Here is a 23,503-nt window from a genome sequence, read left to right on the forward strand (position 1 = left end):
GAATCAGCCAAGACCTCAAAAAATATTGTAGATCTCCACAAGCCTGGTTAATCCTTGGGAGTAATTTCCAAACACCCGAAGGTACCACGTTCATCTGTACAAACAATAGTACGCAAGTATAAACACCATGGGACCACTCAGCCATCATACCGCTCAGGAAGGAGACGCAGTCGTCTCCTAGGGATGAACATACTTTGATGCGAAAAGTGCAAATCAATCCCAGAACAGCAGCAAAGGACCTTGTGAAGATGCTGGAGGAAACAGGTACAAAAGGATCTATATCCATAGTAAAACAAGTCCTATATCGACATAACCTGAAAGGCCGCTCAGCAAAGAAGAAGCCACTGCTCCAAAGCCGCAATGTAAAAAGCCAGACTACGGTTTGCAACGGCACATGGGGACAAAGATCGTACTTTTTGGAGAAAAATGTGGAGATTTTTTTTTGATGAAACAAAAATGGAACTGTTTGGCGATAATGTCCATTGTTATGTTTGGAGGAAAAAGGGGGAGGCTTGCAAGCCGAAGAACACCATCCCAACCGTGAAGCACAGGGGTGGCAGCATCATGTTGTGGGGGTACTTTGCTGCAGGAGGGACTGGTGCACTTCACAAAATAGATCTCACCATGAGGGAGGAAAATTGTGGCTATATTGAAGCAACATCTCAAGACATCAGTCAGGAAGTTAAAGCTTGGTCGCAAATGGGTCTTCCAAATGGACAATGACCCCAAGCATACTTCCAAAGTTGTGGCAAAATGGCTTAAGGACAACAAAGTCAAGGTATTGGAGTGGCCATCGCAAAGCCCTGACCTCAATCCTATTGAAAATGCTTGTCCTGGGTCATGTTCATTTGGCACTAAACGGAATAAATGTATTTTTAAACCTTTAAAAAGTTAAAGTTAAGATGAGAGAATTCTCAAAATGGGGGAATGTGATAGAAACATTACATATTTACCTGGTTTGTTTGATATTAATACTTAAATAGGACATTTCTGTTCTGTTTAATCCTGTGTTTCTGTAAAGAGATGGTTTCCACTAGTTCCCTGCAGATAATCTGGGCGTATGGTCACTGGAGATGGCTTGAGCTGACAAATTAGTTAAAGACTGCATTACATAGACAAGAATGTGTTTTACTAGAGATAGTTTATGAGTAGAACAATCCCTCATTGTCTCAAAATCATCCTTGCATCTGGGAAACTAAGCCAGAGTGGGGATAAAACAACAACCCACGTGCGGATAACGACAGGATGAACCCAGAGTGGCATATGATGCACCAATCTGCATGAGGGGGTTTGAACCAACCATGACTGAGCATTGTTAGTGTCAGTTATATATAGAACTCTGCATTTGTGTAAAGGTTAGGTTACTCGGTCCAACACTTAGAGGGGGGGGGGGGGGGAGTGGCCGACCAACCTCATTATTGCAATAATTAATCAATATTAAATAAAGATGATTGTTTGAAGAAATGACCAAATTTCTCTCAGTACTACATTTCCACGACAACACCCACACACTCGCACGGAAGCACGCATAGACACACGCACACACAGACAGACAAGCCGCGCGCACGCACGCACAGACACAAGCCCGCACGCACGCCCGCACCCACGCACGCAGACAAAAGCCCGCGCACACACACAAGCCCGCACGCACACACACACACAAGCTTGCACACTCTTTCTCTGTATCCCCCTTCCGCTCATTTTATGTCCTGCCTACTTTTGACACCCAGAGGGCACCAAAGCACAAACCTTTAACAGCTTTCACACCCCTTTACATTCACATGATAGGAGTAACACACAGTATGTGAGTGTGTGTGTGTCTGCATGTGTGTGTGTCAGTCAGTCTTTGTGTATGTATGTGTCTCAGACTGTGGGTGTGAGCATGTGTCTAAGTGTGCGCGCGTATTTTATTCTGTGTGTGTTACTCTATATGTCTCTGTGTGTGTGCATGCGTGTCTGACAATCCACACCAGTCTCAGGGGGATTACTCCCTTACTCTATTCATACCAAAGCTCTTAATCTCCATTCAGAAGATTTTCCTCCCTTTGATGGCTTTTTGTCTTAAGACAGACACTTGCAGCTGATGGTGGTGCCCTATGACTACAGCCACACACACACACAGATGGTCAATAGAAACACAAGCACACACAGACAGTCCAGTGGCATACAGTAAACCACTCCCAGAGGCCTTCCCTATTGAGTCAGTGGTTGTTGTGACAACCCAGATGCAGGATAATATCGATTGTACACTTCGCCACACATCTCCCAGCTAGAAATGAGACAACTAAATAGATTATAAAGGATTGCATTTAAAAAGGCCCAATGCAAACATTTCTATATCAATATCAAATTGTTTCTGGGTAACAATTATACTGAACAAAAACAAACACACCATGCAACAACGTGACCACCATTTGCCTCATGCAGTGTGACATCTCCTTCGCATAGAGTTGATCAGGCTGTTGATTGTGGCCTGTGGAATGTTGTCCCACTCTTCTTCAATGGCATTTCAGTGGACCGTTTTATTTTGGAGTGGAACGTCACTTGTATACTTTGATGTATCTGTATCCTACTGTTATGGCGGCAGATGAATGGCATGACAATAGGACTCAGGATCTCGTCACGGTATCTCTGTGCATTCAAATTGCCAATGATAAAATGCAATTGTGTTGGTTGTCCGTAGCTTATGCCTACCCATACATAACCCCACCGCCACCATGGGGCACTCTGTTCACAACAGTGACATCAGCAAACCGCTCATCCACACGATGCCATACACGTGGTCTGCAGTTGTGAGGCTGGTTGGACATACTGCCATATTCTTTAAAACAACGGAGAGAAATTAACATTCAATCATCTGGCAACAGCTCTGGTGGACAGTCCTGCAGTCAGCATGACAATTGCACGCTCCCTCAAAACTTGAGACATCTGTGGCATTGTGATGATTTAAAGTAGCCTTTTTTATTGTCTCCAGCTCAAGGTACACCTGTGTAATGATCATGCGGTTTAATCAGCTTCTTGATATGCCACACCGGTCAGGTGGATGGATTATCCTGGCAAAGGAGAAATGTTCACTAACAGGGATGTAAATACATTTGTACGCTTTTTCTGTGTATGGAAAATGTAGGTGATCTTATATTTCATCTCATGAAACATGGGACCAAAACTTTACATGTTGCGTTTATATTTTTGTTCAGTGTAAGTACCTATTGTAGTGGATTTCCATTCAAATTGGCAAAAATAGCTTTTCGACAAAAAACAATTTCTCCAGCAACAACTTTGCTAGGACTGTCTGGGAGTGGTCTGAGTGGGAAGGGGAAAACTGAAAACTGGCCTTTATTGGCAGAGGTTTGGAACGCTCTTTATTATTGGTCTATTAGCCAATATTCCACATGGTGATGTCACCGTGGAAAGCTGAAACTCCTGCCCATGCAAACCTGCTGATCAGAAGGTCACCAGGTCTCAAAGCCCTTAAAAGTGTACAGCCATTGGGCACAATTAAGACAAAAAAGGTGTGTGTGTTGCACTCACTGTCTGAGTAGCTGCCGTCCCTGTTTCCAACCCAGCTGACTACTGTTGGGGGCGCTCGGGACCTCGTTTTCATTCCCTTCATCTGATGGAGGGGAAACAAGAATGAGACACACAGACAGAGACAGTCAGACACAGAGAGAGAGATACACCGTGTTATAAAGGCTCCACTCACAGTCTTGAAGCATGGACTGACATACAGTATTTGTGCTGCATTCAATTTCATTCCAAAATTCCAATTGAAACATAGTCTAACCTGGATTGCACCATGTGTCCTGACCTATCAGAATGCATAAAGTACATCTGAACAAAACATGTCAGTATTGTGACATTTGACATGCACAAATGTGACTCGTTTCAGGAAACAAGGCATGTCGCACGTCACTACTTCACAGAAGAGCCATTTGAACATAAACATTTATTTTTTTATGAAAATGTGGGATTTTTTGGCAAAAAGGCCTTCATGTGCTTTAATAACAAACTTCTATTCCATCCGTAAATACAAATATAGGGCCCTATGTTTTCCGCGATGTGGAAAACAGACGGAATCACAGGATTTGGTAATAAAAATGGAATCAACTGTAAATATGGAATATTGCAGAATTTTCCATAATTTGGCTGAAATTGCTTAAAAAAATCTAAAGTAGGCCCAATTATTGTAGTAACCTAAATGATTTCATAATTGTAAAATTACAGACGAGTAGGCTTAGGGAAATAATTCCGTGGGACCCTTACCTCAAAACTTGGCTGTCATTTTGAGAAACATGCCGAAGAGGCCGTCGAAGTCCTCAAAAAAACTAAAATGTGATGCTAACCCCTAAATTCAGAGCTGAGCAATACCCAAAAGACTATTATGAGTCAGGCGATAAGCTGTTTTGCAAATTCTGTCAACACACTATTGATTGGACCTGTAAAAATACATGTGATCACCACTTAAAGTCTAAAGCCCATGTGAAAGAACAAGGAAAAGCACCGTGTTAGCCAGAGGATGCCTCTTCAAACGACCATTACTAGTGCAAGCACATCAGCAGATTCAAGACGAGAATTTATCCAGGACTTTTTAGTAAAGAATTGCAAATAAGGGAGGAGCGTTGCCTGAAAATGAGAGCAGCCTCTGTCAAACTCACCTGCCCCTGCCGTTCTACAGAAGATCCGTGGGAAGAAATTTGCTGTGGTTGTTGACGAGACAATAGATGCAAGAGATTGCAGCATTTATCATTGGTGAGTTAATTTAACAGCCTATTAATATACCGTTGCAATAGCCTACATTTACATTCTGCAATATGAATTGTCCGCATGCAAATTGTGATATTCCAAACGATGAGCTACCGTGGTGAAATATAACAATGCATAATGTCAATAGCTGTCTGCCTCTCCATCTAGCTAACTATAGCTGTATCTATATTGTGCAGGCCTTCACTGTTAAGCTAACCTTCATCTCTGAGGGCTGCTCCAAACTGATGACAGCTCTGTCAATCCTGGAAGGAACTCACCGTCCCACAGCAGTGTCTGCATACAATTGGAATATTGTAGGATCTTACCGAGTGAATGGAACGGCAAAAACATGTGGGTATGGTGCCAAGACAGACGAGCTATTGAGAAAGATGGGGATTGGAGAGAGGAGGGAGGTGCTTGACCAACTCCATGATGCATCCACTTGGCCTTCACAAAGTTCTCAAAGCACTGGGACACACATCCAGCCAGAGAGGTCTACAGGCTGGCTAGGGTGTTCGATCCGAGGCAGGCTCCAGCCATGGAAAAGAAGATTGAAGCCTACACAACTGAAACCCATGGCAAGACCATCAACAGAGCTCAGTGAATAATGGATTGCCTATCAGCACTGTGTGTCCAGTGAGCCCTCACCTGCTTTGGAGCTTGCTGGTTACTGGAGGGGCCTGAGTGAGAGAGATTCCAAAGAGTTGCAGAAGTGGCCGTGCCCTACATCTACTTCCCAGTCAGCTCAGTCGACAGTGAGGAGTTTCAGCAAATGCAAGACTCTGCTCACAAACAAGCGCGAGGCACTCACCGAGCTCAACACAGAGGCTGACAATCATGTACTTCAATGGAGATGTCCGTGATAGACGGAAAACTTACAAATGGACAGACATAGGAGCTCATAAGGTAGTTCCATAGGTTTTGCCTATTGCTGCATTATTGCCTAGATTCATGAATGCATGAATATTTTATTTATTTATAATGAAACACTTATGTGAAGCACTTTATTTTACAAAAAAAGATGAATGCAACATTTTCTTATATTTGTTTTTACATAAGTATAACTCTAGGTTTTCCCTAATGCTTGTTGCATTGTTGCCTAGATTCTTGCATTACTTTTATTCATTTATAATGAAACACTTAGTAGAACTCTGTATTGAAGCACTGCCTTGATAAAAAAAACAGTGCAATGTTGTGTTGCATTATTACAAATTTACTGTTTTATCTTATTAAATTGTTAACGTTTTATTAATTTCAAATTATTAGACACACTTTCTGATGATAAAATTAGCGTAAATCGTAAAACACAGAATTCAGAAACATTCAAACGGAAAAAAATGAATTTGGGAAAAAAATACAACTGATTTTATAGGGCCCTAAAAAATGTAAATTTAAAATGACGAGCCTAGTTGGTTTAGCCACGGAAAATGACAGTAACCTTCCCGCTAGCCATGATTGGCTGAGATTATGCATGTGCTGGACATTGGATTGGTCTGCCATGTAGCTTGCTTCTGTCTATTACATGAACTGCTCAGCATGTGTTGATAGTCATTTCTACTGTGCCATTTTTGAAAGATATAACGTTAGCCATTGAGAACTACAAAAGTGTTGATACTTTTCTCAACAACATTGATGCCCTGAATTTAGCAGGTGCTATTGACAGATCAGTTGGAAAAAGTGATGGGCTACTTTCTGCACATGCCACGGTCAGGGTGGCATGAACCAGAGTGACTTGACAACACTGGCCAAACAAAATGTAGCTACAAACAAAACAGAGTTAAATGGTTCCAGTCTGCCGTGAAGCGTTCATCCATGTATACAGGTAAGAGTCTAACTACATTTTCAGATATTATATGTTTCTAATTTTGTCAGAAAGTTGTTTTCATTGCAAGTTAAAGTGTACTGTTCGCTAGCTAGCGAACGTTAGCTTGCTAGCTAACGTTACTTGCATGATCTGTGTAGTATTATTATTCGAATCAGAAATCCATTTGCATTGCTAGTTATAGCCTAATGTTAGCTAGCTAACATTGAACCTAGTTGGTTAGCTCTTTAGCTACCTGCAGATTCATACTACAGCTATGACAATGTTTGTATTGGTAGTAGTAGGTGTTGAGATTATTCCGGTTCATTGTTTAGCTAGCTACCTACATGTCTAAACAATAGACTCCACTTCGCCAGATGATTACATGACCCATCAAGTCAGCCAGGTGTGTCTGGGGGCGATTACAGCCATCTATTGTATTTCATGAATATGTGTACATGTCTAGAAAACAATGACCCATCCACTTAGCTAGATGTGGCTGTGGAGTGGTTATAGCATTTCCTTCAAATAATCCATACATTTAGATTTACCAGAATCTTCGTAGCTGGGAGGTTTCATGTCTCCTTGGTTCAATTCTGTTCCATATTTGAGCTTGTGGTATTTTGACCTGAGGGTGAAAGGAAGAGAGAAAAGGAGAGGGATAAAGAGAGAGAGATAGAAAGAGAGAAAGAGATAAATAAAAAGCTTTAATGACAAGGCAGCCACAGTGATTTAACAGCTCATTAATGATCTAACAGAAGATAACCATCTCACTGTATCTGTAAATTATCTGGCTTCACACATACATTTGAATAAGTATCTTGTAAATGGCATATATTATATTAAGAACAGGTGGGAGGGATGCTACGCAAGGGCTGGGGTTAGAAATTAATTTGTTAATTCACTGGGTTGATATTAATCTAAACTTAATGGTGGATATTAAGCCATTTGAGGGGTTTTTGCACAAGATTGCTTCCACAACCCAAATAGCACACAAATTATATATTACATATGTTTTAGGTCGGCCAGAGGAGTGTGTGATATCTTGGTCTTTACTCATAAAGCGTCTCAGAGTACGAGTGCTGATCTAGGATCAGGTCCTCGCCCTGTCCATTCCTTATAATATAAAACACAAAACTGATCCCAGATCAGCACTCCTACTATGATAGGCTTCATGAATTCAGGCCCTGGATGGGTACTCTTGTGAAGGAAGATGCGCTTAAATGTAAACTTAAAAACTTGCTTAGCTAGACTGCGACTTGACGTCACTCAAACGTCTAAATCACTACAAACAAAGGCCACGAGGAGAGAGGATTAGGTGAGTGGAGTGCTTGTAATTCTATAAGAGGATAAGACACTGAGGGGATGATGGATCACTTCACCACCATCATTGTCCTCATCAATATCATCATCATCGTAATTTAACTCATTTGTTTTTCAAATCGTTTACATAGGGATTTCTAATTAAAACATTGACACATCGAATGTAAAACAGTCAAGTGCATCACACCCTAGCTTATGCTCATTTCCAGTGATTCTTATCCTCATTATCATCATCAATATCATCAACACTAATTGTCAGCCCCAAAAACTAAAGGTCTCTGTTTGTCAGTAACAGTATTACCAGGAGAGGTCATTCAAAACAAGATGCTGATCTTGGGTCACATTTGCACTTCCCCCACTAATGGTTAAGGTAAGGATTGGGGAGGGGAAGATTAGCCTAGATCTTTACCTAGGAGAAACTTCACCCCGGAGAGCACCAGAGGTCATCCAAAACAAGAGCACTCCCCAAAAAGTAGTCAAATACAGTATAGAAATCCCCGATCACACTTGCAGACGATGTCATGGCGACGTTGGCTAGCTAAGCTCAGCCGCAGAAACACGTCATCGGGTCTAACGGTCATCTCGCGCCTAACTGCGCATGTGCAGGCCGTCAAATAAAACGCACTCCTTCCATATAGTCGTTTTTGACTCAAATAAAAAAAACTTGTCAGTTTGTCACTTTCACGAAGTTAGTATAATAACATGTTCAAATAGTTAAGACATTGGCTCAAATCTAGGTTGTGCCTTTAGATTTCAAAGTCATTGACTTCTCAAACCCCGACCTGGTCTACCTAGTCTGCTTCGCAAGCCTTCCCAGAGCTCTCGCGATGTTGCGTCTCTGTTTTTTTACAGTTATCTTGTGTGACCACAGATTATCCATTATATTGACCAGATACGTAAGTGGTCACTAACAATGAAAATAAATGTCTTTAAAAAAATGGAAGGCAGTTAGCCGGTGTACCAGTCTCTTTAGCTAATCCACTCTCTGTACCTCATGTCATGTGCCAAAGACTGCAATTCCAACCAGAAAACGTCTTATACAACAACTTGCCCAGCTAACAGCTAAATGTTTCTTTTTGACTATTTGAGGCTCCACATGTTGTCATGGAAACATGTGGCGTGAACACCAACCAACGAGCAACTCCGCTTTAAATCCAGCGCATATTGAACATAGAGATCACCGAAAGGGCAGTCTCTTTGGCAATGACAAGGAGTGGCATGAAGTGGAATGTTAGCTAAAGAGACTGGTACTCAGAATAGAAGGCAGTCGGGAAGAGGCAAGATCAGGTGGGACCATTCTAGCCAATGACAGGGCAGATACGCGTGTGAACAACAGGCACAACGCCGATCAAGTTTTTTCCCTCACAGTTGTCTACTTATCAGTACACTCATAACAACCTAAGCTGTACAAAAAATATATTCTATGCATTGAGAAGCCTTTGTCCATAGATGCCACATATCAAGTTTCCTATAGATCGGTCATTCGGTGCCAGAAGAGTAGCGTTAAGTGTTTTTCACAAAATTCTAAATGGCGGAACATCCGTCATGGCGGACCTTATGGTTCCCCGAGGCAAATTTGTTCCTTGTGAGGAGGGACCAATGTACTGAATTGCATGACTTTAGGTCAAACGGGGTGATGGATCATTACCCGTTTCATCAAAATCGGGTTAGTGCTGTCTGAGATATCGCATGTGACTAACAGACGGACACACATCCACAGTCCCCTCCCCGATTTCATTGTGGGGGACAACTAAAAATAAACCCTTCTTGCTAACCATGGGGGTGACCTTGCCTGCATCCTAAAAAGCCCCCTAATCCCTAGTGTACTACTTTTGACCAGGGCCCTTAGGATTCTGGTCAAAAGTAATGCACAATGTAGGGAATAGGGTGCCATTTGGGACGCAGTCCTTGACTTTGCCACAGTCCAGGAGTTATAGCCCTGTCCCAGATCTGTTTGTGCAGTCTTGCCAACTCCCATCATTTGACATGACAGTGACCATAGGAGTTGGCAAGACTGCAAAAATAGTAGTCTAATGTAGTTTCCTCGACTCATCTCCTCTCCTTCATCTGCACTGATTTCTACACGGGTGAACGTAATATTGTGGATGCTTCTCTCAAACTAGTCATCATTTTTTAACTCTAGTTCTTTCATTTTAGTGTAGAATGCAGATGAAGGAAATGACACAACTGAAGAAGTACTTCGGCATAAATCAATAAATGCCAACTACGCACAGTAGGGGCAAACTGATTAAAGATACACAAAGCAATGTTAGCTTTCCTACGCACAGTAGGTGCAAACTGATACAGATGCACAATGAAATGTTAGCGTTCCAATATCAACGGACAGACCGTTTGATTTGAAATAAACTGTAGGTTGGATGCTCAAGGTTTCTCCTACATGGAAACGCAAAAACAGAAACATATAATACCAGTAGGAACGCAGAACGATGCAGAATGACTCATGCTCAATTGAGTGGGAGCGAGCGAGAGAAAAAGAGGGAAAGAGAGTGGGAGTGAGGGAGAGAAAGAGAGAGAGTGGGAGCGAGGGAGAGAAAAGGAAAGTGTGCAAAAGGGAAGAGATGGAGAACAGAAAGGCGAGGAAAAGAGGGCAGAGAAAGTGAAACAGATGGGAGACGGGCAGGGTCAGAGAGGGGAAATGATGGACAAGGAGAGAGAGAGTGAGATAAGGACAGAAAGAGTGACGACAAAGAGAAACAGAATGAGAACAAGAGGGCAAAGGAGACCAAGAGAGAATAAGAGTGCAAGAGAGAATAAGACCGTGAACGTGAGCAAGAAAACGGTGGCTGAGTGACGTGGAGTTGCCGGGAACATTTTGTTCCGAGGCTATAATCACATGGCGGCGAGTGGCGGAGGTTCTCAGAAAGACCATGTCGTTCAGGTTCTCTTCATTCCTTCATCCACCCTACCAGACTCTGTAGGTTTAAGACTCAGAGTGAGGCTCTAGCTAGCCTGGAATCCAAACTGATAATAGGAGACTGGACACATGGTTGGGATGGCTAAAGCTTGGAATCCAAACTTGTATGCTCCGTTTCACATTGTAAAGACTGGACTCCAAACTGGCATACTGTTTCACCAGTGATTCCATCCTAGCCTGGAATTCAAAATGAAACGGAGCATATGAGAGTTTGGATTCCAGGCTAGGTTTTAGCCATCCAAACCACATGACCAGTCAGAGTCTCCCATGTAGTCCGTTTAGTCTAATCCGCAGGTCGCCTAGTAGTGTGTAGCAGAGAAAGATCCTATTAAATTATTCTAGATGTGCTACATGCAATTATATGGTGGAATAGGGGTGTGACGCCATGCTGCATTACCCATGATAAGGTGTGAGCAGCACATGACTGTGGGAATGTTGTTATAGGGGACACAGCGCAGCCTCGGTGCTGCGTTTCCCCACAATGTATGTGTGCGTCTTTAACATGGGACATAATCCTGTGTAGGGGACAAGAGGTTACGATATGGCACCACAGGGCGTGAGTGTGTGTTTGTGTGTGTGTGTGTACATAAAGTATTCATACCCCTTGACTTATTCCACATTTTGTTGAGTTAGTTACAGCCTGAATTCAAAATTGATTAAATATAATTTCTCTCCCCCAGCTACAACACAATAGCCCAAAGTGACAAATGAAAACATGCTTTTAGAAATGTATTGAAAATAAAATATAGAAATATCTCATTTAAATAAGTATTCACACCCGAGTCAATACCTTTGGCAGCAACTTTGAGTCGTCTTGAGTCTGTATGTGCAAAGCTAATCTTGATTTGGGGATTTTCTCCCATTCTTCCTTGCAGATTTTGTCAAGATCTGTTAGATTAGATGGGGAGCAGTGGTGAACAGCAATCTTCAAGTCTTTCCACAGTTTTTAAAATGGGATTCAAGTCAGGGCAATGGCTGGGCCACTCAAGGACTTTCACATTCTTGGTTCTGAAGCCATTCCAGCGTTGCTTTGGCTGTATGTTTGGGGTCATTGTCGGGTTGGAAAGTAAATCTTCACCTCAGTCTAAGGTCATTTGCACTCTGAAGCAGGTTCAATGGTTCCCAGTCTCAATTTAATCAATTTTAACACAACATGTTGAAAAAGTCAAGGGGTTTGAATACTTTCTGAAGACACAGTATGTGATGGGATAAAATAGTAATGTCTCAATGCTAATATTTCCACAGTGTGTGTGTGTGTGTGTGTGTGTGTGTGTGTGTGTGTGTGTGTGTGTGTGTGTGTGTGTGTGTGTGTGTGTGTGTGTGTGTGTGTGCGCGCGCTACTGGGGCAGTGTTTTTCTATTCTGGTCCTGAGAAACCACTGTGTTGGATTTCCCTCCAGTAAGACATCAATTTACAGTATAGCAGCCTGCTGTTGTGGAGAAAAATATTGAGTGAGAGTTGAGTCCCCCTTCAGCTTTTAGGTCTATAAAAATGTATTCGATCATAGCTAGCGTACCGCTGCTACATGCTTAGAAAATGACAAAGCACCTACAGTTTTGTTTGGCATGCAGTGTGTGACATATAGCTATGTTGACATATTCGGGACAGCATGTAGCAGGGATGGGTGACTCCAGTTCTGGAGGCCTTCTGAGTGTCTGCTGGTTTTCATCTGATTTAGACCTGGGAAACTGGCACTACTGAGCTGAATTGAGCCAAGTTGACCTGTACTGCACTGGCCTGGTTACGCAGCCACGGCAGTTCTGGAACAGTACTGCACAGGACAATGTGTAAGGGAAATACTCAAGCCAGCATAGTACAGTTCGGCATGATAGTGTGAAAAGGGTACAAGTGTGGGCAAAAGACAAAAATCAACCAGCAGACACTGACTCAGCCCCCCCTAGGACCAAAGCCCCCCCGAGTTGCCCATCCCTAGCGTAAAGACTGAAGGTGTGTTGTAGTTTAGTGTAATGTGGTCCTCACCTCTCCTGTTTGAGGGCGTACTCCAGCATCTTGATCCTCCTGACCAGGTCCTTCTTCAGGTTCTCCTGGCCCTTTCTCTCGCCCTGCAGGAAGGCTATCTGGGCCTGGAGGAAAGAAGAGCGAAAAGGTCAATTTCCTGAAGAAAAATGTGTGTGTTTCCTTCAGCTGAGCTATCTTTTTATGGCAGTGCAAGTAGTAGTGATTGCAATGGTAATGTTAGTAGTACAGTAGTAGAGGAGTAGTACAGTAGTAGAGGAGTAGTACAGTAGTAGAGGAGTAGTACAGTAGTAGTAGAGGAGTAGTTGTAATACAGTAGTACCAGTAGTAGTGCAGCAGCAGTAGCAGCAGTTGTAGCAGTGACTGTAGGTGTTTAACTCAAGGTGAACATTAGACCAGGAGAGACAAAAGAAGAAGGTACGTAAGCCATCAGTACAAATAAAGAGGACACACATCTAACAAAAGTCCATAGGAGCAGGGTGAAACAAAGGCCAGCAAAAGAAGAGAAATACCTGCACAATATTTAGCTAGGTGCTCATTTAGTTGTGCTGATTGTGGCTTTAAAGCTGACAATGTCCACAATCTCAACAGTCTGACACAAATGGCACCCTATTCCTTATAGTGTACTACTTTTGACCAAAAGCCCCATAGGGCTTAAGTGCACTATATACGGAATAGGGTGCCATTTGGGACGAACACAAGTCATAGGCTACTCAACTGCGATACATTTCCTGTTGTTTGTTTTGATCTGGATTATTTTAACTGCTTCCAGGCATCGTAGCTGGTCAGCTGATGGTTGACTGATGTACTCACTGAGTGGGTGTTTGTGAAAGTTGCATTTAAAAAGGACAGATCCGGACCAATCTTGTTTATCACCTCGTAATAGTTAAGGTTAAGATAGGCAGAACTGATCCCGGATCTGTCACTGGGGTGAATGGGCTAATTGTGCCAGGGACAGGGACAGCACTCTAAATTGCAACTAATCCGATTAAGGATAAACACAAAAAGGAATTGTTTCCTCCCCAATAACACACACACACACACACACACACCCACACGAGTCGCATACAGACACACGGTTTTCTAGGACTAGCATCGGGCCGTATCGCGATACTGAGCCATTTTGCTAAACCAGTAAAATAAGATACCTCCACCCACGCTCGCACACCCCCCCAAAACAGCCTATTTTCTTCTCTGTATATTGTACAACAAAATGAAAGTTGCTTTAAATACTTAAGGTTATTAATTAGTAGTAACTTTGAATTAGTAGAAAATTAGTCTAATTAGAATAATAGGCCTATTTAACACTTCAGTTGAAGTCAGACTGTATATAATAGGCTACAAAACACACAGTGTACTACTACACACACACAGTATACTACACACAGTATACTACATGCATAGTATACTACACACACATACACAGTATACTAAACACACAGTATACCACACACACAGTATACTACACACACTGATCAAACCCTGTCTCGTAAAACCCTCACTCCAAACCAAAATCAGAATGACCTTTCCACTCCCCAACATTTACAGTGAATTCCAGTTACCCAGTTGCTGATGGCAAGGGTTGACCATGGTATCTGTGCTATTCATCTCCAAAATTGCCATCTACTTGACTCTCCACACATTCCTGTTGGTTTGTAGAGAACCGCAGGGCTTTCAAGCCCCACGTAACCCATGAACACCGGAATGCACTGACATACCAAGCACTTCAGCCAAAACAAGCCGCCTTTGGTCCAAAAACTCAAACCAGGTCAGGACCATGCGTCCTTCTAAGCCATTTAGACTTTGTAGAGCTCATAATTTATGTATTTTGTGTAACAGCAAAAACATTTAAACTAAACTTTAAATTAGGCCTTTGTGGGGTTGAATGGTCTTGAGTTTTGCAACTTTGTTCTCAGGCTGGACTACTAGAGTAAATTCTCTGAACACTACCTACAAACGTTAACTAGCGAAGTCTAAATATAAGCCTACCAAGCTTGTGTACCCAGTAAAAAAAGTCACTCCGTGTCATCAATGGCCTGATTTGATTTAAACTTACTCAACATGAGTTAACATGCCACAAATCAGTACCAAGAATCACATTCAGCTAATAGAACAAATTTAGTGAACTTGTGTACTAAAACATATGCTCAGATCAATGAACTAACCTGATTTTAGCTTAACTAATATGAGTTAGCCTAACTCAAATATTTTACGCTGTACATTCAAATCAGACGTTTATTGGTCGAAAACACAGATTTGCAGATGTTTGTTTGTTTATATTCCCGTCTGACATTGCTCGTTCTGATATATTTCTTAATTTCTTTATTTTTAGGGATTGGGTATTATCAGTTTTGTTTATGTATAGTACCAGTCAAAAGTTTGGACACTTATTTTACTCCTCTTGACAGTTTAACACTTTCTGAGAAGTAGCCATTTTTAAAAACTATTTTACTACCTAGGGTTACTATACATAACTTTAACCTATTTTATAAAGAGATTTTCCAAAACATACAATACCGGTCAAGAGTTTAAGGACAGCTACTCATTCAAGGGTTTTTCTTTATTTTTACTATTTTCTACACTGTAGAATAATAGTGAAGACATCAAAACTATGAAATAACACATAGAATCATGTAGAAACCAAAAAAGTGTTAAACAAATCAAAATATATTTGAGATTTTTCAAAGTAACCACCCTTTGCTTTGATGACAGCTTTGCACACTCTTGGCATTCTCTCAACCAGCTTCACCTGGAATGCTTTTCCAACAGTCTTCAAGGAGTTCCCACATATGCTGAGCACTTGTTGGCTGCTTCACTTTGCAGTGCAACTCATCCCAATTGGGTTGAGGTCAGCTGATTGTGGAGGCCAGGTCATCTGATGCAGCACTCCATCACTCTCCTTCGTCAAATAGCCCTTACACAGGTGTGTGGAGTCATTGTCCTGCTGAAAAATAAATCATAGTCCAACTAAGCACAACCCAGATGGGATGGCGTATCTCTGCAGAATGCTGTGGTAGCCATGCTAGTTAGTGATTTATTTGGAATTCAAGGCACACCTGAGTATCACCAGCAAAGCACACCAGCACACCTCCTCCATACTTCACGGTGGGAACCACACATGCGGAGATCATCCGTTCACCCCCTCTGCGTTTCAAAGACACGGAGGTTGGAACCAAAAATCTAACATTTGGACCCAACAGACCGGTCTAATGTCCATTGCTCGTGTTTCTTGGCCCAAGCAAGTATCTTCTTATTGGTGTCCTTTAGTAGTAGTTTCTTTGCAGCAATTCGACCGTGAATGCCTGATTCACGTAGTCTCCTCTGAACAGTTGATGTTGAGATGTGTCTGTCACTTGAACTCTGTGAAGCACTTATTTGGGCTGCAATTTCTGTTAACTCTGATGAACTTATCCTCTGCAGCAAAGTTAACTCTGGGTCTTGTGGTGGTCCTCATGAGAGCCAGTTTTATCATAGTGCTAGATAGTTTTCGCGACTGCACTGGGAGAAACTTTCAAAGTTCTTGAAATATTTCCGGATTGACTGACATTCATGTCTTAATGTAATGATGGACTGGCATTTCTCTGTTTATTTGAGCTGTTCTTGCCATAACATAGACTTAGCCCTATTCGGTAAAAGATCATCTTCTGTATACCACCCCTACCTTGTCACAACACAACTGATTGGCTCAAACGCATTAAGGAAAGAAATTCCACAAATGTACTTTTAACAAGGCACACCTGTTAATTTAAATGCATTCCAGGTGACTACCTCCTGAAGCTGGCAGAGGGAATGCCAAGAGTGCGCAAAGCTGTCATTAAGGCAAAGGGTGGCTACTTTGAAGAATCTCAAATATAAAATGTATTTTGATTTGTTTAACACTTTTTTGGTTACTATATGATTCCATATGTGTTATTTCATAGTTTTAATGTGTCCACTATTATTCTACAATGTAAAAAATAGTAAAAATAAAGAAAAACCGTGGAATGACTAGGTGTGTCCAAATGTTTGACTGGTACTGTATATGCTGTACATGTAATGGTGTGTAAGAACATGAATAGAACAAGGTGTGTACAGCAGCAGTTATACAGGATGAGTCATGACTAGAATACAGTATATACTGTGCATTCGGAAAGTTTACTTTTTTTAACGTTACACCCTTATTCTAAAATGGATTAAATCGTTTTTCCCCCCATCAATCCACACACAATACCCCATGAAGACAAAGCAAAAACATGTTTCTTGAAATTTTTGCAAATTTATTACAAATAAAAACACTGAAATATCACATTTACATAAGTACTCAGACCCTTCACTCAGTACTTTGTTGAAGCACCTTTGGCAGCGATTACAGCCTTGAGTCTTCTTGGGTATGACGCTACAAGCTTGGCATACCTGTATTTGGAGAGTTTCTCCCATTCTTCTCTGCAGATCATTTCAAGTTCTGTCAGGTTGGATGGGGAACGTCGCTGCACAGCTATTTTCAGGTCTCTCCAGAAATGTTCGATCGAGTTCAAGTCCGGGCTCTTGCTGGGCCACTCGAGGACATTCAGAGACTTGGCCCAAAGCCACTCCTGCATTATCTTGGCTGTGTGCTTAGGGTTGTTGTCCTGTTGGAAAGTGAACCTTCGCCCCAGTCTGAGGTCCTGAGCACTCTGCAGGTTTTCATGAAGGATCTCTGCACTTTGCTTCATTCATCTTTTCCTCGATCCTGACTAGTCTCCCAGTCCCTGAAAAACATCTCCACACCATGATGCTGCCACCCCCATGCTACACCGTAGGGATGGTGCCAGGTTTCCTCCAGACTTGACGCTTTGCATTCAGGCCAAATAGTTCAATCTTAGTTTCATCAGACCAGAGAATCTTGTTTCTCACAGTCTGAGAGTCTTTAGGTGCCTTTTGGCAAACTCCAAGCAGGCAGTCATCTGCCTTTTACCGAGGAGTTGCTTCCGTCTGGCGACTCTACCATAAAGGCCTGATTGGTGGAGTGCTGCAGAGATGGTTGTCCTTCTGGAAGGTTCTCCCATCTCCACAGAGGAACTCTGGAGCTCTGTCAGACTGACCATCGGGTGATTGGTCACCTCCTTGACCAAGGCGCTTCTCCCCAGATTTCTCAGTTTGGCCCGGGCAGCCAGCTCTAGGAAGTCTTGGTGGTTCCAAACGTATTCCATTTAAGAATGATGGAACCCACTGTGTTCTTGGTTACCTTCAATGCTGAACCTTCAAACCCGTCCCCAGCTCTGTGCCTCGACATAATACTGTCTCGGAGCTCTACGAACAATTCCTTCAACCTCATGGCTTGGTTCTTTTGTCTGACATGCACCGTCAACTGTGGGACCTTATATAGACAGGTGTGTGCCTTTGCAAATCATGTCCAATCAATTGAATTTACCACTGGTGGACTCCAATCAAGTTGTAGAAACATCAAAGATGATCAATAGACACAGGATGCACCGGAGCTCAATTTCGAGTCTCATAGCAAAGGGTTTGAATACTTATGTAAATAAGGTATGTTTATTTGTAAAAAATTTGCAAAAATGGCTAAAAACCTATTTTTGCTTCGTCATTACGGGGTATTGTGTATAGATTGATGAGGATATATATTGTTTTATACATTTTAGAATACGGCTGTGGAAAAAGTCCAGGGGTCTGAATACTTTTCGAATGCACTGTGGGTAAAACAGTATGTAAACATTATGCAAGTGACCAGTCTTCACTGACTATGTACATAGGGTAGCAGTCTCTAAGGTGCAGGGTAGAGTAACCGGGCGGTAGCCGGCTAGAAACAATGACTAAGGTTCAGGGCAGAGTACTGGGCGGAGGTCGGCTAGTGGTGAGTGTTTAATAGTCTGATGGCCTGGAGATAGAAGCTGTTTCTCAGTCCCAGCTTTTATGCACCAGTACTGTCTCCGCCTTCTAGTTGGTCGAGGCTCGGGTGGCCGGGTACACTTTCAGTTAACAGGGCAAATATAGCCGGTGTGTGGGTGTGCACACAACAAACCGATGTTTAGTAATCAAGACCTAAATACCAGTGACTCACTCAATACAGAAGAGGTCAGATGACGCGGATTCTATACTACACAACTATTTTTCTAGCACAGACTGGAATATGTTCCGAGATTCATCCAATGGCATTGAGGAGTATACTACCTCAGTCAACGGCTTCATCGATAAGTGCATAGCCAACGTCGTCCACACAGTGACCATACCAACCAGAAGCTATGGATTACAGGCAACATCTGCACCGAGTTAAAGGCTAATGCTGCCGCTTTCAATGAGCGGGACACTAATCCGGACGTTTATAAGACATCCCCCTATGCCCACAGATGAACCATCAAACCGTCAATAGAGGACTAAGATTGAATCCTACTATATTGGCTCTGATGCTCATCGGATGTGGCAGGGCTTGCAAACTATTGCGTACTACTAAGGGAAACCCAGCCACAAGCTGCCCAGTCACACTAGCCTACAAGACGAGTTAAATGCAAGTAACACTGAAGCATGCATGAGAGCACAAAATGTTCCGGACGACTGTGTGATCACGCTCTCCGTAGCCAATGTGAGCAAGACCTTTAAACATTCAACATTCACAAGGCCGCAGGACTCAGAACATTCACATTTGCAGAACATACTTATTTTCCACCATCATTTGCAAATAAATTCATTAAAAATCCTACAATGTGATTTTCTGGAAAAAAAATTCTCATTTTGTCTGTCATAGTTGAAGTGTACCTATGAGGAATTACAGGCCTCTCTCATCTTTTTAAGTGGGAGAACTTGCACAATTGGTGGCTGACTAAATACTTTTTTGCCCCACTGTATATACTAGGCGGTGTCAGAGGAAGGCCCCAAAAAATTGTCAAAGACACCAGTCACCCAAGTCACAGACTGTTCTTTCTGCTACTGCACGGCAAGCGGTACCGGAGCACCAAGTCTAGGTCCAAAACGCTCCTTAAAACTTCTTAGGGATAGGGGGCGACATTTTCACTTTGGGATGAATTGGTGCCCAAATTAAACAGCCTCGTACTCTGTCCTAGATCATATGATATGCATATTATTATTACTATTGGATAGAAAACATTCTGAAGTTTCTAAAACTGTTTGAATTATATCTGTGAGTAAAACAGAACTCATATGGCAGGCAAACTTCCAAACAGGAAGTGAAAATTCTGAAATGGGTCGCTGTGAAAGGCATCACCTATTCAATTGCCTTATATTTATGGATCTGTATGCACTTCATATGCCTTCCACTAGATGTCAACAGGCAGTAGAACGTGGAATGAAGCGTCTAAACTGATGTGGGACCGAATGAGAGCCTTTGGAGTGACAGGTCAGGCATATTGCCAGTTCTTGGCCACGCACACTACGCATGTGATGTCCTTCCTTGCTATCGGTTATATAGATATGAAGAAATGCTCCGTCTGGGACGTTATTGGATATATATGAGAAAAACATCCTGAAGATTGATTCTCAACTGAGTTTGACCAGTTTATTCGATTTGTAATATCACTTTTTGAAGTTTTCGTTCATTAGCGTAAAGTTCTATGGACACGTGAACTACACATGCTAGCCAAAGTTACTAATTCGACAGAAGTAATGGACATTATAAAACAAAAAAACGATTTATTGTGGAACTAGGATTCCTGGCACTGCATTCTGATGAAAGATCATCAAAGGGAATACTTATGATGTAATTTCGTATTTCTGTTGACTCCAACATGGCGGAGAATGGCTGAGCGCTGTCTCAGATTATTGCATGCTGTGCTTTTTACTAAAGTTATTTTTTAAATCTAACACAGCGGTTGCATTAAGAACCAGTGTATCTTTAATTATATGTTAAACATCTATCTTTCATCAAAGTTTATGATGAGTATTTCTGTATTTCACGTGGCTATCTGTAATTACTTTCGCTATTTTGGAGCCATTTCTGAACATGGCGCCAATGTAAAACCACGATTTGTGGATATAAATATGCACATAATCGAACAAAACATAAATGTATTGTATAACATGATGTCATATGACTGTCATCTGATGAAGTTGTTCAAAGGTTAATGATTCATTTTATCTCTATTTGTGGGTTTTGTGAAAGCTATCTTTGCTGTGAAAAAATGGCGGTGTGTTTTTGGATATTGTGGTGAGCTAACATAAATATATGTTGTGTTTTCGCTGTAAAACATTTTAAAAATCAGACATGTTGGCTGGATTCACAAGATGTTAATCTTTCATTTGCTGTATTGGACTTGTGATTTCATGAAATTATATTATATTATATCCCTGTGGCGCTAGGCTAGGCTATGCTAGTCAGCGTTTCTGATGACAATGATCCCGGATCCTGGATGGGTAGTCCAGAATGGTTAACAGCTGTGAGAGCAAAAATTGCAAGATTGTTATAATACTGTAATTGCATCAAATGGTTGTTCTATGGAATAGAATATGGGGTTCTTAGAACACTAATCTGTGTGTGTTCTACTGAGAATGGGCCTCTGGGGGCTTAATGCTGACAGAAGATTTACACTGCCTTGGGTGATAAACCTAACAAGACCACAGTCCATAGCATGAGTTGGTGTTTCTGTACTGAGGTACCCGGGTGGAGATGGCTCCAGTATGGATAATTATGAGAGGAACTTTGTTTTGGGGGCCAGATCCTGGTTTCTACAGTCTTTAATTATTAGTATCTATCATATGAGTCCTAACCTTGTGACCCATTCCATACATATGTTTGTCATGAACATTTGCTATAAAATGCTGCGGCTCAAATCCGCTCATTGAGTTCTCAACGAATCACCTAGAGGTTGATTAGAATTTCCACGACACAGCTTCTACCCCCAAGCCATAAGACAGCTGAACAATTCATCAAAAACGGCCACCCGGACTATTTACATTGACACTGCTGCTTCCCGCTGTTTATTATCTATCCATAATCGCTTTATCCCTACCTACAGCTACAAATTACCTCGACTAACCTGTACCCCCGCACATTGACTCGGTACCGGTACCCCTTGTACATAGCCTCGTTATGTAATTTTCTTGTGTTACTTTATTAGATTTTTCTATTTTTTTTATTTTTTTTAAACTTTAGTTTATTTAAATATTTTCTTAACCAACAATGCAGTTCCAGAAATATAGTTAAGGGCTTGTAAGTAAGCATTTCTCGGTAAGGTCTACTACACCTGTTGTAGTCGGCGCATGTGACAAACACACTTTTATTTGATTTAATCTAACTTCATTTTACCTTGAACTCAATGTTATGATGCAACATGCCATGAATCATATCCTGAGCAGAGCCCTGTTCACACTAGCCTGATCCCAGATATTTGTTTGTGCTGTCTAGCCAACTTGGAACAAACTGATTTGGGACCAGGCTATATTTGTGCCAGGGTCATGCCTCTAAAGCACTGAGGCTAGTGTATTTTTAGCCTGCGTGGCTGAGTCCCCCCATACCCCTGTCTTTGCTGGCATGGTGGTGAGAATGCAGACGAGACTCTTGTTAATTAGGTGATAAATGTCTGCCCTGGTCAGTGTCAAGCCAGACTGAGCGTTCCTCTTTGTCTCTACCACTCTTTCCCAATAGCTCTCTCTCGGTCTCCTAGTGTGTCTCTGGATCCCGCCCTCTCCCACTCGCTTTCCCTCTCTGTCTCACTCTTTAGCCATTCCGTTTCTATCTTTCTCTATCCGCCTCGCTCACTCGGTCTCTCCCAATCTACGCGTATCTCATGTCAGCCCTCTGTCTCTTTCCCCAACTCTCTCCCTCGATCTCTTTCTCTTGATCTTTTGCAGTCTTTCAGCCTCTCCATCTCTTGCTTTAAGACTTCTGGCCTGATTCTAGGCATCCCAGATAGCACAAGCCACCTGGGAAAAGGAGGAGGGGGGATTCCACATATCTAAAACCCGGGCTGGCTCCCCTCGTCGAGGACGTGCTCTGACTGCGCACTCGTGACTCGTTAATGAGAGAAGTCTTAAAATTCTCAGTCTGTTGATCCAATTTAACTTCAAAAGTGACATGTCAAAATGGTGTTCACTGACTGATGTGACATACGATACTAGCTTAGCTGTGGGAGAAGAAAAAAACGTCAATGATCTTAATATGGCGGCTAAAAGGGACTTAAGCGCCAACACTCAAGTGAAGCAATTCTGCGCCAGTGAACACATTAGAGTAAAATGCCATTTAGCAGAAGCTTTCATCCAAAGCAACTTAGTCATGTGTGCATACAATTGACATATTGGTGGCCCCGGGAATCAAACCCATAATCCTGGCATTGCAAGCAACATGCTCTACCAACTGAGCCACACAGGACCAGATAGTAAGGAGAGGCTTGATTGGTTGGCGCATATGGGCCAATAACACATTATAAAAGTGACGATGTTGTGTCAACATGACATACTGAGGTGTACCGGTGGGTAAAAGTACTGTACCTGCCGTAGGCATTGCAATTCAGCTTTTGTAGAAACAACATTTTCCCCATATGCCTTGCTCCCTTTCCCCAATATCTGCTCCTACGCTTCTCTTCTCCAGTTTCCTCTCCGCTTAAGAGTACACTTATCTTCCATTGCCTTAAGCTCATCTCTCTTGCTGCCAGTTTTTGTTTGCGAGACACCCACAGTTTCCAAATGGAGCGGTATGATGCGGCCAGCTCACTCGCATCCAAACACAAACCGCAGCGGGGAATGCCACCCCTACCCACCACCCACCCTCCTTAGCCCCATGGACACGGCCAAGAATGCAG

The 23,503-nt window shown here is 42.2% G+C and overlaps 1 protein-coding gene across 3 annotated transcripts in view; it reads right to left on the reverse strand.

Annotated features, from left to right (window-relative positions):
* strn (striatin, calmodulin binding protein) overlaps positions 1 to 23,503 on the reverse strand; it is an 81,203-nt gene that overhangs the window by 32,519 nt on the left and 25,181 nt on the right. For 2 of the 3 annotated variants that reach the window (XM_071388569.1, XM_071388552.1), the window contains exons 2-4: positions 12,783 to 12,886; positions 7,084 to 7,172; positions 3,532 to 3,613 (exon numbers count right to left, since the gene is read on the reverse strand). In XM_071388569.1, coding sequence (XP_071244670.1) covers positions 3,532 to 3,613; positions 7,084 to 7,172; positions 12,783 to 12,886 — 275 coding nt within the window. The remainder of the gene's footprint in view (positions 1 to 3,531; positions 3,614 to 7,083; positions 7,173 to 12,782; positions 12,887 to 23,503) is intronic. The other variant, XM_071388561.1, reaches the window with a different exon arrangement.

The sequence above is a fragment of the Salvelinus alpinus genome, chromosome 2, assembly GCF_045679555.1.
Source record: "Salvelinus alpinus chromosome 2, SLU_Salpinus.1, whole genome shotgun sequence".
NCBI lineage: Eukaryota > Metazoa > Chordata > Actinopteri > Salmoniformes > Salmonidae > Salvelinus > Salvelinus alpinus.